Source organism: Rhea americana, unplaced genomic scaffold (assembly GCF_003343005.1).
Source record: "Rhea americana isolate MKP2758 unplaced genomic scaffold, rheAme1 scaffold_429, whole genome shotgun sequence".
Taxonomy (NCBI): domain Eukaryota; kingdom Metazoa; phylum Chordata; class Aves; order Rheiformes; family Rheidae; genus Rhea; species Rhea americana.
In genome coordinates, this window is record NW_028186567.1 from 59,358 (window position 1) to 76,405 (window position 17,048).

At 62.6% G+C, this 17,048-nt stretch overlaps 1 protein-coding gene across 1 annotated transcript; it reads left to right on the forward strand.

The window, feature by feature from the left end:
* The first annotated feature begins 5,908 nt into the window (after positions 1–5,908).
* On the forward strand, positions 5,909–17,042 carry CRTC2 (CREB regulated transcription coactivator 2). Its single transcript, XM_085315363.1, has 14 exons — positions 5,909–5,935; positions 6,292–6,393; positions 6,898–7,014; positions 7,256–7,317; positions 10,211–10,279; positions 12,276–12,379; positions 12,709–12,738; positions 13,137–13,216; positions 13,550–13,599; positions 13,780–14,024; positions 14,582–15,030; positions 15,733–16,041; positions 16,191–16,365; positions 16,639–17,042. Exons 1-14 carry the CDS (start codon positions 5,909–5,911, stop codon positions 16,845–16,847), a joined length of 2,028 nt encoding a protein of 675 aa, XP_085171489.1. The 3' UTR covers positions 16,848–17,042.
* Positions 17,043–17,048: the final 6 nt, after the last annotated feature.

Consider the following 17,048-nt stretch of genomic DNA (forward strand, 5'->3'; position numbering starts at 1 on the left):
GCGGAGAGTCTGGGGGTCCAGGTGGGCCAGGGGGGACAGCGGGGTGCAGCGGGTCTGGGGGTCCGGAGGGGACAACAGGGTGTGGAGGGACCGCGGTCCAGGTAGGGACAGGGGGCACAGCGGTGTGCAGAGGGTCTGGGGGTCCAGGCGGGGCCAAGGGGACCTGGGGGTGCAGAGGGTCTGGGAGCCTGGGTGGGGACAGAAGGGACAAGGGAGTGTAGAGGGCCTGGGGGTCCGGATGGGGACAATGGGGGGTGCAGAGGATCTAGGGAGTTCAGGCGAGGACAGGGGGCATAGGGGGGTGCAGAGTGAGTGCAGGTCAGGTAGGGGGGTCAGAAATGAGAGGTTGGGCAGAGGAGTTGGGGGTTCATGTGGGGCAGCAGGTGTAGAGGACTGGGGAAGTTATATGGGGGTGCAGGGGTGTTCAGATGGGGCATAATGGGGTGCGGAGGAGGTGGAGGTTTATGCAGGGTTGCTGAGGGATGAGATGCAGGCTGGGGGGTATTGCAACAGGATGGTTGATGTGGCGAGGTGGGGGGCACTGTCAAAGAGTGCCCAGCAAGGCAGGCAATGGGGCTGGATGGGGCATCGCTCTGGGGCTTTGCCCCCAGGGGTGGGCAGAGTCCTGCCCCTCTTTGGGGAGGGGGCTGAGAGGTGCAGAGGGGGCCAGGTGCCCCACAGAAAGCTTTGTTCCAGTAGCGTTTGCTTCCCGATGTCTGGCTGGGCTCCGGTTCTCCTTTTCTTTCCTTTCCTTGCCTGCTTTTTTTTCCCCTTTCTTTCCTTCTTTCTTTTTTTTTCTCCTTTTTTTTTTTGCTGTTGGGTTTTTCTGCACGGGTTTGCACGTGGCTTGTTCTGGTCTGTGGCTGCCGTGTGTGGGTCTTGGTGTGCACCCTGYGCGTCCTCTGTTTCCGTGTGCTGAGTTCACGTCCTGGCAATCAGATGGAAAAAGCGACTCTTGCTGCCTGTGGCGTCCGTGTGACTAAGGCTTGGCAGGTTCGCGAGAGCTCTTACTGGCAGTTGTCTTCCCAGTGCTGTGGGGGAGAGGAAGGGTCCCTGTGCCTKTGGTTCTGGGATGGGCAGTTGCCTTCAGGTTCTGGTTGTGCTCACCAGGTCTCAGTCAGCTCTGGGTGCTGGGAGAGCCCTGTCTTGGGAACACGGTTTCCAAGCTAGATGTCCTAGTAGCAACACTGCCATTTGCAAGTCACCTCTGCCGAGCGATCTTTCATAAGCTTCGGGACTCGGGAGGCTTCTCCATGAGCATCRGGGATTCTCAGTGTACTGGGAGCTTTAGGTTGAGCACTGTGTTAGTCTCTCCCGCCTGTGAGATCTGTAGGATCATGCAGCTGGCTCCCACGGGAAGTGCGGAAGCTTCATCCCTAGAGACACTTAAAATTAGATTGGCCAAAGCCTGAGAAAATACAGCGTTGAGAGCAGCACTACTGGCTTGGGCGAGCAGGCTGAGTGGGGCTTGCAGGATGCGCCTGTGTCTGGTCTCCTCATCTGTGCCTGCAGTGGCCAAGATTTCCCCATTTGGCAGCTTCTGGGGGTGGAGAATGAGTGTTGCTATTTTGCACTGACCCAAGGCTTCCCAGAACGGGGCCAAAGGGAACATAGGAGTGGAGCTGAGTGGTGCTGCTCTTGGATACTTGAGGACTGGTGGTGAAGAAGAGAGGCCAGAAATGCGGCCACGTACCTCCAGAAACATGGTTTCCCACGCCAGGGAAGCTATCTAGAAGAGATGGTCGGCTCCGGTTTGTGTTTTGCTCTGCACTGGCCCTGTGAAGTCAGTGGGGATTGTGTGAATGTTGCCAGGATTAGGATTTGGCCAGAGTTCAGCTGCCGGAGACGTGAATTCTGCCAACCCAGTCTGCAGTCCGGTAGCGGGACTCTGCAGTCTCTGCCCCCGCAGCCAGGAGCAAGTGCCGTGGGCTGCTTTGGCAGCCTYGGGGTCCAGCGGGCAAGCGCCGTCCTTCCCGGAGCAGATGCAGGACGGGGGAGGGATGGGTGAGTGCGGGGAGAGGAATGTGCAGTGAGATCAGAAAACAAGGGAGCTGGAGACATGGAGAGGCTCTTCCAGGTGCCTTGGACTGTTGGAGGGGAAGCTCTTGTGTCACCCCTGGAGTTAGWGGAACAGAGGGAACAGGGAAGCAAAGTCCACCAGGCTTTTAAAAGAGGGTTTGGATCAGAGAGCCCTTGCTGGTGTCTCAGGTCCTGCAAGGCAGCAGCACCTCAGTGACCTGACATCAACGGAGCGGAGGCTGCAGCAAGGCAAAGAGGGTCAGAGGAGCCGCGCGGGGAAGGTGATGAGGACGGAGGGTGACTCGTGCTCTGGAGGCTGGGTCCTGCTGGACGCAGCTGGCGAGCAGGCTCTGGTCCTGCTCGGAGGGAGCGATGTACTGCTCTTCCCTCCACGCCGAGCCCGCTGTGCCAGCGTCAGCACGGAGCCTGGTGCCCCGACAGGCAGGTAGGATTCCCGAGTAGGATATCTCGGCGGGTGGTTTTGGCCCCGCTGTTGTCGGGGGCTCTCTGGCACTCTGCTGTGGCAGGCGGGAGCCGTGGCCTGCGCATCGCTGGTGAGTTTGGGAGTGGGCTGGAGCCTCCCACAACATGTTTGCACAGTAAACAGCTGGTTAATGTACAGCAAAGCTGGCGGAGAGGCAGCAGGACTGTCCTCCTTGCTAATCTCTGCCCGTGGGGCTGGCCCGCCCCAGGCAGGGTCAGCTCATTGAGAAGTTCGTTCTTGCCYGTGAGCTTGGCAGCCCCAGGGAGGCACGGAGCAGCACACCCTGGGGACGTCTTCCAGCTGCTGTTGCTCTTGCTATCCCCTGCACGAGACCTTATCCCAAGAGCTGCAGAGGCTGGTGTGCTGGAATGAGACCGCTGGTCTCGTGGGTCGTCTCCGTTGTCACCTGTGTGCCCAGGGCTGGATGCCTGCCACCAACAGAGCGGGGCTGCAGGCTCTGGCAGCGCTGCTCCCGAAGCACCCAGTGCTGTGGGTGGGCAGCAGGCCCCCGAGATAATGGGGTGTTTGTGCCAGCTGCCCTCCAAGAGGGACGTATGTGGTCTCTATGGCCTCTGCTGGGGCTGCTGGCAAGGAGTTTGCAGCGTGGTCGCAGGCTGGTCGCCGTCAGGAGCTCTGCCCTGCCAGGCCAGGCTGCTCCCCAATGGGAACTCGCAGGTTGTCACGTGGCAGCTTGTGCCCCATATGGGCACCTCCGTCTCGACCTCACTGGCTGCAGCCGGGTTTCTCGGGAAGGGAATGGCAGGGCTCTTCCCTGGAGGAAACGCTTCCACCTCCTGTCAGCRTGTGTTGGGTCTGCTGCTCAGCTCCGAGGGCAGGAGGATCCCCTGTTCCTGCTCTCAGCTCCTGCCTCCGGAGTGTGGCAGCCCCTCGAGCTTTGTCCTGTGTTTCCAGGAGGAGTTTTACTGCAGCGAATGGCTGCTTGCAGGCTCCTGCCTGACTTCAGCCTCGTCTGGCTCTGCTGGCTCCCGCAGGGACCCTGGCTTGGAGAACAGAGCAGGATCCCAGGACCTTAAGCCCCAGTGCAGCTCCTCGCTCTAATCCTGTAGTGCCAGCACAGACAGCTGTTGACTAAATCTCCCATTTTTTTTCCCCCTGGATCTGGATTTTGCTGGTTTTAAGCTTGGGAATTTGCTATTGCAGGTTTCCTAACTGCAACCATTTCTGAGCTGCTTTTTGTGTTTTGGCAGCTCTTTCCCCAGGGCTTGTAAGAAAGCTGATGTGCACGTTGGCACTTGCTGTTGTCTGGGACTGCTCTGGCACCTGGTGGATCTAACCAAAAGGCTGATTTGTGGTGCAGGTGGTCTTGGCAGTGCCAGCTGTGGTGGCCACTGGTGGCTGGAATCAGCAGAACTGTCCTTCCCTTGTGGGATTCCCGGAGGGAGGGAAAGGCCTGCCCTGTCCTGGAGGGGTTGGAGTCTGCTGGGCCACAGCTGGCGAGCGGTGGAGTGGGTTTATGTGCACTGGCTTTGAGTCCCACTTCGAGGCTGTTGAAGGAGAACGTCTGCAGGCTGCTCGCCTTGCGCCGGGCTCTTCCCAGCGGGGTGGGGACAGCATCCTGCACCCGCAACAGARTGGTGTGATGGTGCCAGCCCAGACTGGGCTCGCCGCCGAGCCAGGGGCCATGCTCGGGGCAGGGTGCTGCTGTGCTCCTCTCTGCACTGCTCTGCTGTGCTCGGAGCCTCAGGACTGGTCTGTTTCCCGGGAAGGGGGTTGCAGAGTGTCTTCCTGTCCCTCGCGATATCAGCGGGAAGGATGAGGATGTCCGCTCTGCTCGTGGCAGGTCAATGCTCTGACCTGGTGGGGAGGGCCAGGTGTGGGACCTGGAAGGCACCAAGGCCAGCCTGGGAGCTGGGTCAGCTGTGGGCTTTGGGCAGGGGATGGATGAGAGGCTGGCGTGTCCCCTGCCCAGGTGGCTGTCTGTGCTGGCAGGAGGGCTCAGCCCTGGGGAGGCCGCAGACATGCTCCTGGTCACAAGCTCTTTGCTGCTCTGCCAGCTTCCTCTGGGGCTGGGGGCATTCCTGGACSGTGGGCTAGGTCTGGCCTGTCGCCCTGCTGTAGAAGGGGGCCAAGGTGCTGCTGGAGGCTTGCGGGACTGCCCCTGCTGATGATCTGTGCCGGCACTGCCCCTAGCCAGGATCGGGAAGTCGTGTGGTTATGCATTAACGCATCTTTCCTGTGCTGTGGGGTTTCCTTCACCCCAGGAGCAGGCTGGCCGATCCCTGTGGCCCGGTACACGGTGGGGGGGGGGAGGGTGCTGCTGGGTGCTCCCCTCCGCAGGGTGCCAAGGCTCAGTTATCTCCTGCCTGTGGTTTGCAGTGGCTCCTTCCTTCAGTCTCCCCCGGCCTGGCCTTGAGCAGGGCCAGGCGTCTGGGGCAGTGCAGGCAGCCCCGGCCTCGCAGGGCAGCCGGCTCCGAAGAGCACGCCGACCTGCTGGTTTGCCTGGGCCCTGTCTCGAGCCAAAGCCCCTGCGCTGGCACAGAGCCCAGCGGTACCTCGTGGGCTGCTGAGCTCTCCCCTCGCTGGGGGTCTGAGCATGGGGCTGGGCCGAGTCCTCTGCGCAGGGCTGCCGGCGCGGCCGAGCCCAGCCCTGGTGGGGCTGCAGGCTCCAGCTGCCCAGGGCCCTGCGCGCTCCAGCCCGAAGGCCAGTTGGTTATCTCTGAGCCCCGGGGCTGCTGCCTGGAGCGCTCTGAGAAGCTGTGTTTATTCCCTCCACCGGCGTGTTGTCGCCATCCAGTCTCAGGGGCCTTTTCCAGGGAGGCAGACGCTCTCCCGTGGGGCTGGCTGCCACCCTGCTGCAGCTGCGCCGGGGATGTGGGCACCTCACGGGTGGTACCAGGGGGGCAGCCCTTCCTGCTCGCTCTGCCAAAGCACCAGCCCGGGATCTCCCCCGGCTTCTGTGGTGCTGGCACCCCTGGCAGCCCGGGGCTGTCCTGTACAAGGTCCCTGCCAAAGAACTGGGCATCCCTGTCTTGAAGGGCACAGGATGAAGTATGGACAGCCGATGCACAGTGACATACAGAACCGGGGAGCCCAGAGTCCTCCCGCCTCACTTGGCTGGGCCCTGGGGGCTCAGTTATTGGGCTGAAGCAGGCTTGAGCTCACTCTCTGGTCTGGAGACTTGGGCACTGCAGCGTGTGGGTGACCTGTGCCTTTCCCTGCTCTGGCCTCCAGAACAAGCTGGGGCTCAGCGTCTTGCTTAGGTTTTGGCTTGTCTGAATCTTCCTGCCCTGCACCCACAAGAAAGGAAAGTCCCTTGTAGGGCCCTCCTCTGCATTAAGTGTCTTTGAAGTGGAGAAGCCCTAAAGTCAGTCCTGCGTGTCTTGAACCACAGCAAGGAGGCAGGCAGGTCCCTCCTTGCCCTGCTCCCGTATGTCTTCGGGCTAGATGAGGACTGCATATGCCGTGTGTGAGGTCAGGAGGGTCTGACGTGCCTGGCACAGGGGCTGGGGCCGAGTTCTGGGAGTGAGGGCTGTGGGTTGCCTCCTCCTTTGGATTTGGGGTGTGGARTTGGAGCTGGGCACTCAGAAGCTTGATGCTACCTGTGGGGCAAATGTGCCTTTGAAGTGCCTAGGGCTCGGCTGAGGGATGCCACGTGGAGGGCGACCATGAGTACGACTCGCCCTCAGTGGGGCGCGGACACATCTCAGGTGTAAAGCACCAGTTCAGAGGAGGCCCAGTGCCTCGGCCTCCCTCGGCTGCGGGGYGATTGGCCTGCGTTGCTTGGCCTCTCTGACTCGCCTCGCCTCTCCTSTCCTCTCCTGGCCCAGCTGCAGGCGCAGAAGCTGAGGCTGGCTCACAGCCGCGGACCCTACTACAGCGGCTCGCTGCCCAATGTCAATCAGATCGGGAGCGGCGTCTCCGAGTTCCAGGTGAGCAGCGCCTCCGGCTGTGGGCTTGGGGGGCTGCCCCACACAGGGGCGAAGGTGCTGGGTGATACAAGGGCCTTATTCTGCGCAGGAGGAGTGGGGAGACTGGGCACGGTACAGTGGACCTGCGGACTCAGCGTGGGCTGTGGTGGTTCTGTAACGGCAGATGTTGAGGGGAGAGTGAGGAGCCATAGGGCAGGCTGCTGTCGGGGCAGATGGGGGCAAATGGATGTTCCCTTGTAATCCCCCTCCCCGGTCCCAGCTCCATTCCCCCCCCACCGGCAGTACTGACAGCCTGTTCAGCGTGTTCAGATGCTTCCCAGAGCTGTGTGGTGGCACCTGCCAGGCCAGGTCTGCCACTGTCACCTCCAGTGTGACCCACGGGCTGTGAGGGGRTGGTTTCAGGGATTGTGAGGTGCGTCTCTTCCCACTGCTTCTTCCAAGACTCCCCCTCCYAGCAGACAGGCAGTCTGTTCACCCCCGATGTCTTGTGTCTCATCTCTGCAGGGCCCTTTGCACTCACCGCTGGACTCCACACGCAGCACCCGGCACCACGGCCTAGTGGAGCGAGTGCAGCGGGATCCACGCCGGATGATGTCCCCTCTTCGACGATACGTGCGCCAGATATCCTTTAGCAGCACCTGTCCCTCCCCGCTCCAGCTGCACGGGCAGACACTCTTCTCCTGCTACTGGGGCTTCTGCCCTGATCCCAGTGTCCCCAGTGCTCATCTGTTTGGGATTAGAGAGCCTTATCAAAGTGTGGTGCTCTGGCCCACGTGCAGAGTTGCCACAGCTGCTGTTGCAGCCCTGCACACTGCCCTCCCTCTGCRCAGCTTCTCTGTTTGGCCCTTAACACGCTTTTCACATTGACAGCTCTCCCTACGGACCGACCTACCTGTCACCTCCACCAGAGCCCAGCTGGAGGAGGTAAAGACCCCGTGTTTCCTCTRATGCTGGCTCTCAGCACGCAGGCTGCTGAGTGCCAATCTCCAGCCCTCTCCCTCCCCGTGCCGGCAGGGCTGCTGGCGCTGGAGTCTGCGGCCTGCTCTGTGTTAAAGAGCACTGAAAGTTTGGAAACAGACGGGCTGGCAGAAGCCCAGTTTGGGAGAGTTCCTTGTAGCAGGCAGACATGCTTAGCATGTTACATGCCTTGGGGGATTTACCCAGCCTCCCCTGCCAATCCATGAGGGAGAAACTAGGCATAGGGGGCAGAAAGAAATGCTGAGATGCAGAGAGTGAGTCTGGAAGAGCCAGACTGATCTCTCTCTTATAATTGCAGGTGTTACCCACACCTATTCTGGGCAGAACACAGCCACACAGATGAGTATTTTTAAGGCAGAATGATTTTTTTTTCTGCTAAAGAGCCAGCTCTGGCACATGCAGAGACGTCTGCCTGCCTCGGCTGCTGTGGCAGTGATGGCTATTGGAAGAAGGATCTTGTCCGAGGTGAATCACCGGGTGGCTGAGTTCCCGAGTACTCTGTCCCTTGGCCCTCGGAGCAGGGCAAGGACCAGCCCAGCCAAGTCTGGGTCACCCTGTGGATGGGTCCAGGCCCAAGGTTGCCCTGAATGTCCTCTGGCACTCGTCCCGGTCAGGGGGACGCAGACATCCCTTTGAGCGGCAGCTCCGCAGAGGGGCCCCTTCAGGGCTCTGTTCAGAGTGACTCGGTGCTTTCAGAGGTCGCTCAGGGCTCCCGGGCTCTATTTTCAAGGCTACCCTTCCTCTGAAGTGCCGTGTATAGCACAGCTCTCCTTCACAGACCCGAGAASCATTTTCCCCAGGTGACTGGCTCCTCCCTGGGTCTGCAAGGAGCTGCTGGTGCTCCTGCCAAGGGAAGCCCGTGTCAGTGCCGCGGCTCGCTGCCTGGTGCAGCTGGGCCGCCTTTTTGGCCTGCTGGATGCCCAAGCGAGCTGTGCAGTTTGCTGTCCCACCTCTCCAGCATGGGGGTGGCCTGCGATTGCAGGTCCCAGATGACAGGTTGGGGTTGTGTTGTGCTGTTCAGTGGCATGCTGGGGCTCTGCTGAAGCCTGGAGGTTAATGTTGTGTCTTGCACTTTGCCCCCCACGGTGAGCTTTGGCACAGGTCGGTCCAGAGTGCAAGGGCCGTGGCCTCATCTCCCAGCACCCCCCCACCCCGCAGCGTCCAAGTGCAGCTGACAGGTGCCCTCTCTGCGGTCCTTTCGAATCTTCCAGGACAAAGCCTTTGTTGCTCTTTCCCAAAAGAGGAACATAGTTTCAAAATCTCTCCACCCCATTCCCAGCCCTGGGTGCATCACCTGTATCAAGCACAGTGGCCCTGCTTGCAGGGGCTGGTTTGGGCTTGGGCTCCGGGACGCGGTGCCTTSGCTGCCCCAGGCTCTCTCCCAGCTGGATGGATGGATGTGGGAGGCTGTGCCGGAGCTGAGGAGCAGAGCACGCGGGGAGCTGTGTGCCCGTCCCAGCTCTGGCGCCTGGCTCTGTGGGCAGTTTCTGGCAGAGATTCCTCCCAGGCAGCCCTTGGGAGCCATCTGCACTTGTTGTGTGGGGGTGAGTTCATCCATTGCGGGAGGTCTGTTTAACTCATGCTGAGCCATCCCTGCCCATGCTGCCCGAGGTGACTGTGGCCTGTTGCCACTCTCAGGGAACATCCCTGCCTATGTGACACAGCCCTRGCTTTACTTCCTCACTCAGTGTCCCCCAGGGTATCCACCAATGCTGCCAGCACGTTACTACTCAAGGTGTGGAAGGTCAGCTGTGTCCCCAGCCCTACCCTKGCTTCCTTTGGTGTGCCCAACCCTTGCCTGAGCAGTGCACAGGGGCTGCCCCGGCAGACCTGGCAGGGTGCATGGGCACCCCGAGAGTGGTGTGGTGCAGGCCCTTTGCAGCCCTGCTTTTCCCTGGGACAGGCTCCCCAGGGGCGTCTTGCTGCAGGTCCTTCTGCTGACTCCTCACTCCAAGCTCAGCGGGCTTTTTTCCTCTTCCAGTTGCCTTTGGTTCCTTTGCAGAGTCAGTCCATTTGGCCTCTCACCTGAATCCCCATCAAATTCCCTTGGCATCTGCCTCTGCTCCCAGCTGAGAAGATGAGGAAGGGGACAGAGAAGGAGGGAGTCCTTTGAAAGTCCTGGGATGGAGCTGCCTCCATCTCCTTTTTTTTTTTTTTTTGGGGGGGGGGGGTCTGCAGTCTTCCCCAGTTCTCTCCAGCACTGGCTCCTGAGGTTCAGGTGCACACTTCGCTACATGCCAGCTGTCTTTGTCAGCCTGTGCAAGGGCAGGAGCTCAGCATTGCTTCCTCAGTGCTCTGGGGAGGGCACGACATGATCTCCTGCTCCAGGAGTAGAGATGCCTGCCTCGTCTGTGTGGGGCTGCTGAGGGGAGGATGATCTCCAGTGTATGGGTTCCTCTGCACTGGAGAAGGGTCAGGGATGGAGGCCCTCCAGCTGAGCATCCCCAGAATTGCTTGTTTTGGTAATTTGGGGTTTTTTCACCTGGAAGGATCTTATCTGCTCCTTCTTCCCAGGAGCTGCAAGTCATAAATAAATGCAGAGTCATGCTGCCCATTGCTACTCAACTTGGACCATTGGCTGAGTTGGGGAGGAGGGTGAGGATACCTCAGGCCAGCCCTGACCCCTTTCTGCAGGGGTGTTCCCAAGGCTAGTGGAGATGCCTCAGCTTTCATCTCGCAAAGCTCATCCGTGCAAGGCAGCCTGCCTGTCCCCTCCCACTGCCCCTCAGCCTCCCTATCTCTGCCACTAGCCCTCCCTCCCTATGACCCTGGTGGGGCAGCGCCACCCTTCTCCCTGGCCTTTTCCCCCCAAGTAACCCTGCTGTTTTTTGTTACAAAGGACTATGCCCTGGGGTAACTTTCCTATGGAGAAAGGACATTTGTTTAGGCTGCCGTCGGCTCTGAACAGGTGAATGATTTCTTTTATTCAATTTTCTCTTTCTCCCTGTCTGTAAGCTGGGCTCCAGCCCTTCCCCAGGACACCCAGGGTGGGCACAGCTCTGATTCTGGCAGTTCTGGTCTCCCAGGAGAGGGGAAGGGGTCTTTGGGCTGCCCCGTCAACAGAATGGGACACCCCAGGGAGGAGGTGGTCCTGTCGTGCAACGTCTCTGAGCTCCCCAAGGAACATGGCTGCTGCAGGACAACTGTGGGGAGACTGAGCTTCTGGACCCAGGGCAGGGTATCCCCCATAGGTGCAGAAGGGCACTTTACAGAGGAAGTTGGTGCAGGACTGGCTCAACATAGCCCAGGATCTCCCTGGGAGCCCTGGCTCTGTACTGGCTCTTGGGGATGGTAAATGGGTTCTGTACAGTGCTGTGGCTGTTTAGTTTTATCCCTGTYCTCGATCGCTGCATGGAGCAGAGCCTTGTGGTGGGGAGCCAGTGGAGCCTGGGCCTCCCCGGGATGTGGCCTGATCCCYGGCAAGGTGGAAAGAGCAGCAGGTTTTTGATGGGGTCTCAACCCTTGGCAGTGGGTGGGTTTGGGCACAAGGAGGAGGCTCTCCTGACTGCTCTCCTGCCTCGCCAGGCTGATGTGCCTGGGCTAGCRTGGCTAGGACCCCTAGGCCAGCTCCCAGCCAGGTATGAGCGCTGGGCAGGGCTTGGGCCCTGGCACAGGCCATCGTCTGGTGTGGGGACTGCTCTTCTGTGGGGCACAGTGGGGTTTTGACAGGGCAAGTTTGGGCCCAGGGCCAGTGAGGCATGGAGACAGCGATACTGCAGCACCTGCTGGCCCTGTCGGGGGTACCTGGCCTGGGGGGTGCTCGGAGCAGCCCCCATCCCATCTCCTCGTGGTTGATCCTGCATGGTGCTCAGCAGTGCTGGCACCCTGCAGGACTCGCCAGGGCTCAGCGCTGGCACCGGGGTCCTCGCTGCTCCGTGAGTCCTGCGAGCGTTCGCCAGCTCCCAGGCCGGGCCCCGTGCGGGAGGGGGCTGTCTCCCATGGGCGGCGGGGGGAGCTTCCTGCCTCTGAGCTGCCTCAGCTGTGCCGCAGCCGAACAATATCCCCCTTGTGCCGTCCCAGGACGTGTCATTAGCTGCAGCAGCCTTTYCCCAGCCCCTCCTCACACTCGTCTGCTTCAGACCAACTAATTGGGAACACAGTGGTTGTAATATCCTGGGGCCCTCTGCCCCCAGCCCCTCCAGGGCCCCGGGGAACAAAAGGGTCCCGGAGGAGCCTGTCCTYCCCGCAGGCCCTGTGCCAGGAGGAGGCGAGGGCTCCAGGCCTGGTGCTGCAAGGGGCAGAGCTGCCCCCTGCACGTGGGTATGCAGCAGCTTTCCCTTGGAGGAGAGAGGTCCAGCARGCGTCTCAGGGCTGAAGCAAACCTCTCTGTGATGGACCAGGATGCCTTCACACCATGCCGCRCACTTAAAGAGTATCATGTGGGAAGAGGGGTTGGCAGAAGGGGATGGAGTTCAGAGCYCAGCTCCCCATGTAGTGACTTGGCATCTGCCTCTCAGCAGCTSCAGCACTGCACAGACTTGTCCTGGGCCCTGGGCGCTGCAAGTGTTGGATGTGAAGTAGTTTCAGAAGGCTTTGAAAGAGATGGTTGTTCCTCTAGCAAAACCCTCCRCTCCCCTGTGCTCTCCTTCCCTTCCCCCCTGCTCTTCCCCTTTGCGAACACCCAGCTGGAGCCTGGCCTATGCCAAGCTCAGTCCCCAAGCCCTGCCTGCAGCTCCCCGCTCTCCTCCTGGCCCTGCTCTCACCCACTGTCCCGGGGCAGTCCTGACTGTGAGCAGCTTCCCCGGGCTGTCGCCAAGCTGCACCGCAGCAGGAGGCTGCAAACTGGGGACAGGGGCTGCATCCTCGCTGCTGTGCGTGCTGGCGGCTCTCCGGGATGCACGAGCTGCATCTCGGGCGCTCCGGCTGACCGGCCGGCTGACYGGCTTCTTCTCTTTTGCAATTAGAACAAATTCTGATTCTGCGCTTCACACGAGCGTGATGAATCCCAACCCCCAGGATGCGTACCTGGGCCCCTCGCAGGGTGCCCCGCCGCCCAGCCGCAGGAGCGGTGAGTAGCCCTTTGCCTTGGGGCTGCTGGCCTTTGGCAGCCCACTTTCCCCAGTGGGTCCCACTCTGTGCCTTGCCTCGTGGGGCCCCTGCACCCCAGCGGCCCAGCCCTGCAGTGCCTGTGACCGTGGCTGCACCAGGAGGCTGCCCTCCAGGATGCTTCATGGCAAGTGGCAAGCATGTGGAGTGCCAGTCGAGAGCACCTTGAATTTCCCTGTGCCCTCATGCCCATCTGCTGGGGGTCACACAGCAGCCACATTCCTGCCTTTGCTCCTGGCTGATGTCCGAGGGCCCGTGTGCTGCTGCTGACCATCGACTGCTCTCTTGCAGGTTTTCTGGACGGGAACACAGACAGCAAAGGTAAATGCCTGCCTGTGCCCACCTCACCTGACAGTCCTCGGCTTAGCACTGAGCTGTGGGAGCCCATGGCCAGCACAAATCCGTTCCCCCTTGTTATCTGCAAAGGGCGATTGGATTAGGATGGGGCAGATGCCAAAGGCTGGGATACAGGAGGCAGCGCCCGGTTTCCTGCAGGACAAGGGCTGTGGGCGTCCCTGCTGCCCAGCAGTGCAGAGCAGACAGATCCTTCTGGGGCAGGAGGGTCTTTGATGCCCCCCTGCACCAGCAGCTCYGATCTGGTGTCCCCAGGTTGACTGTGCTGGACACAGTTAACTGCCCTGTGATGGATTTGGGACAGGGCTTGTGTGCCTGTGCTGCTCTCCCTGCACCACCCTGATCCTCTCCTCCCCCATTYCCAGTGTTTCTTTTCCAAGTGCCTCCCATTGAAGAGAACTTTGACGACAACAAGCATTCACTGAAGCCCTGGGACACCAAGAAGGTGAGTGCTGGATTGCAGTGAGCCCCACACTGCGTGCCAGGCGGTGTGGGAGCAGGGGACGGATGGGCTGCGGAAGTCTCTCCGGGGCGGGTGCGTGCTGCGATACACCACCTGGAGACCGCTGGGGAGGCAGGGCAGGAAGGTCCTTGAGGAAGTCACCAACACATCCCCCTGCCCCGCGGCCTGCTCGTGCTGAGGTTGCCGGCTTCCTGCCTCTGGAGCGTTGCAACACCAGGGCAGTCGATCTCCTTCCTGCCCTCAAACTGCTGCCAGCCATGGGGGGAGTGGAGATAAATACCATGGCCTCGGTTCACTCTCTCTYTGATTTCCCAGCTCTCGTCGTCCTCAGCCCGTCCACGGTCCTGCGAAGTTCCCGGGATCCAGTAAGTCCTGGACTGGGCTCGACGGTGTGGGCTCCGCTCTTGGGGGGCGGCTGATCAGCGGTTGGTTGCAGAACTGGGCTGGACCCCAGGGGACTGAGCTGCTGGCTGCCTGCTCTGGGGGATGCTGGGGAGGGCAGCGGTGCTCCCACACTGAGCGGCTTGTCTCTCTCTTTTTCCCAGTATATTTCCATCCCCAGATCAGCCTGCCAACGTCCCCCTGATCCCCTCGGCCCTGAACACGGGCGGCTCCCTTCCCGACCTCACCAACTTGCACTTCCCCTCCCCGCTGCCCACTCCCCTCGACCCGGATGAGACTGCCTACCCCAGCCTGAGCGGGGGGAACAGCACCAGCAACCTGGCCAACACCATGACGCACCTGGGCATCAGCAGCAGCATGGGACTGGGGACAGGCTACGACTCACCAGGTGAGGGCTGCCCGCTGCCCCTGTCCTCCCGGGGGCAGGCCCTGTCCTGAGGAAGGACCCGTCCCATGGCCAGCGGCAGGGAGATGCCAGAGCCGGAGTCCCGACACGGGAAGGCCCAGGGCTGAGCAGTTCCTGGCTTAGGTGGCTGAGACCAACTACCGAGATGCACGGGGCTGGTGCAGGGAGCCAGGAGAGAGGCTTCAGGCCACGGGAGACAGGAGCAGCCCGGCCGATCTCCCYGGGAGGGTTGTGGGATCACAGTCCCGGCTGGGAGCCTGCTCCTCTCCCACCCCGGTGCTCTCCGCTCGCCGAGGATGCAGTGCCYGTGGTGCCTCGCTGGGCCGAGCCGGGAGCCGTGGTTGGTGCCAAAGCCGGTTCATTTCTGGGGTGTGTGTGTTTCTGTTGCTGTCTCCATCGTTTTGGTCTCCTCCGCCACCTTCCATCCCATCCAGGGCAGACGGGGAGCCCCAGCGTGGCCCAGTCCGTGGAGAACCAAGCCTGGGGCGCGTGGTGTTTCCGTGGGTAACGGTGGTGTCTCTTCTTTTTTGTCCCCACAGGACTTACCTCACCTATGCAGAGCTCCCTGAGTAACCCGTCCTTGCAGTCCTCGCTTAGCAACCCCAACCTGCAGGCCTCCCTGCGAAGCCCCTCGCTCCAGTCCTCCCTTAGCAACCCCTCGCTGCAGTCCTCGCAAAGCAGCTCCTCCATCCCCTCATCGCTCTCCAACCAGTCCCTGCCCTCCTCGCTCTCCTCCTCGCTCAGCAACCCGTCCCTCCCCACGTCCCCCCGCAGCCAGTCCATGCAGTCCTCCCCCAGCAACCCCAGCCTGCAGTCCAGCTTTAGCGGCTCCTCTTACCCCCCCATGGTGCAGGCGTCCATAAACACCTCGCCCCGCCGACGGGTCCCGCTCAGCCCCCTCACCCTCCCAATGGGTGGCGACTCCAGAAGGCAGCACCCCAAACAGTTCTCACCAACAATGTCACCCACATTGTCCTCCATCACCCAGGTATGCATGATCCATCGCCCGCGCTGGCCCCTGCGCCGCGCGCTCGGCTCCGTCTCCTCCTTGAGTTCTTTCTGTTGTGTCGTTTCCATCCTCATCTCCGCCACATGCCAGGGAATCCCGTCTCCCCCGCCCCGGCGTGCCGGCGGGCAGGAAGGGGAGCCAGGCAGGGCCCTGGCCCCGCAGGAGCCCTACGTGCTCGGGGCCAGTCCCCGAGGCGGAGGATGCCCCACGTCCTGGCCGGAGCAGGGCCTGGCTCGCTCTGCTCCACGAGGGCTGTGTCCTGGGATCCCTCTCTGGAGGCTGGAGTGGGGAGCCCTGGCCCGTGGTGGGTGCTGGCAGGGGCAGGGCTGGGTGCAGGGGCTGCTCCAGAGGGGGTAGGGGCCAGCTGGGGCCAGGGCTGGCAGGTCTCAGTTTTGGTGCTGTCTCCCGGGCGGTTGGGAACCGCGGACCCGCTGCCCCGCGGTGCTCTGCTGAGGCTGCCCCGGGAGCTGATTTGTGCCCTCCCTGCTCCGGCCGGTGACGCACGTGCCGGGGAGCGGAGGGCACCCGCGGGCTGGCTGGGGCCTGCAAGGGGAGCGGGTCCGACCGCGCTGGCCCGGCCCAGGCGGGCGCCGATGCGGTGGCCTGAGCCGCGTGGTGGGGTCGGATGCCGCCGGCCCTGGCGCGGGTGCGAGCTGACCCCTCGCTCTGCTCTGTCTGCAGGGGGTGCCCCTGGACACCAGCAAGCTGCCGGCCGACCAGCGGCTCCCGCCGTACTCCTACGGCCAGCCGGGCCTGCTCCTGCAGTCCCACCCGCAGCAGAGCCAGAAGCCCCTGCCCCAGGCGGTGCAGAGCCCGCCGCAGCCAGCACTGCCCCCCGCCCCGCCGGCGCGGCCGCCCGCGCAGCCGGCGCAGCAGCCCGTGCCGCAGAGCACGGCCCCGCAGCGCCCCTACGCCTCGCCGTACCAGCCTAACGCCTCCCTGCAGCCGCAGCAGCTCGGCCAGCCCCTGAGCGACTTCGGCCTGGGCAGCGTGAGTGCTCCCGGGGYGACGGGGCCGGGAGGTGGCGGTGGGGCCTGGAGCGCCGCCCAGGCTCCGGCGTGGGGGGGACTGGGGCTGCAGCCGGGCTGCTGCTCCTCGCACCGGCACCCGAGTAACAGCCCGACCTGTCTGTCCTGCAGTTCGACCAGTTTGGCATGGGGGAAAGCCCCACGGGCAACAGCAACACCTTCCCCGAGGACCTGGGTGCCTTAAACTACCACCAGGCAGACAACGCCTAYGACCCCCACGTCCTGAACCGGCAGAACCTGAGCAACTGCAGCCGCCATGGCCCCATCCCCAACATCATCCTCACAGGTGGGTGCGGAGGGGCTGGCGGCGCGTGCCGCGGCCGGGAGGCAGCGCCTCCCGCTCCGGGTCGCCGGTCCCGAGCTGCCCTGGCCACCGCGACGGCGGGTTGTTACAGCCTGCAGGACTTGAATCAACCCTGAGCGCCTCGTGGAGGGGATGGGGAGAGGGAGGGGGGCTCTGGTGCCCGTGGATGGAGAGAGGTGCAGGATGGCGCCGAGGGGGTGCCCGTCCGGGCCAGTCGCGCCCGCGGCGGGTCCTGACCGTCTCCTCTGTCCCCAGGGGACTCCCCGCCCGGCATCTCCAAGGAGATCGCGACGGCGCTGGCCGGGGTGCCCGGCTTCGAGGTGGACACGTCGACCCTGGGCCTGGAGGAGGATCTCAAAATCGAACCACTCACCTTGGACGGACTGAACATGCTGAGCGACCCCTACGCCCTGCTCACGGACCCGGCCGTGGAGGACTCCTTCCGGACGGACCGGCTGCAGTGAGCGGGTGCCGAGGAGAGACTCCGCGAGCAGCGCAAACAAGCCCGGCTTCCAGACCGCCGCGCGCCCCGGGGCCAGCGGCCCCGGCCCCGCGGCTGCGCCAGCCCGGCGCCCTCCTGCCCGCTCTCCCCCCAGCCCCTTTTACTTTCGTTTCCATACGGTAAAACACCCCGGGCGAGGGCGGCCGGCGCGGGCCCGGGGCCG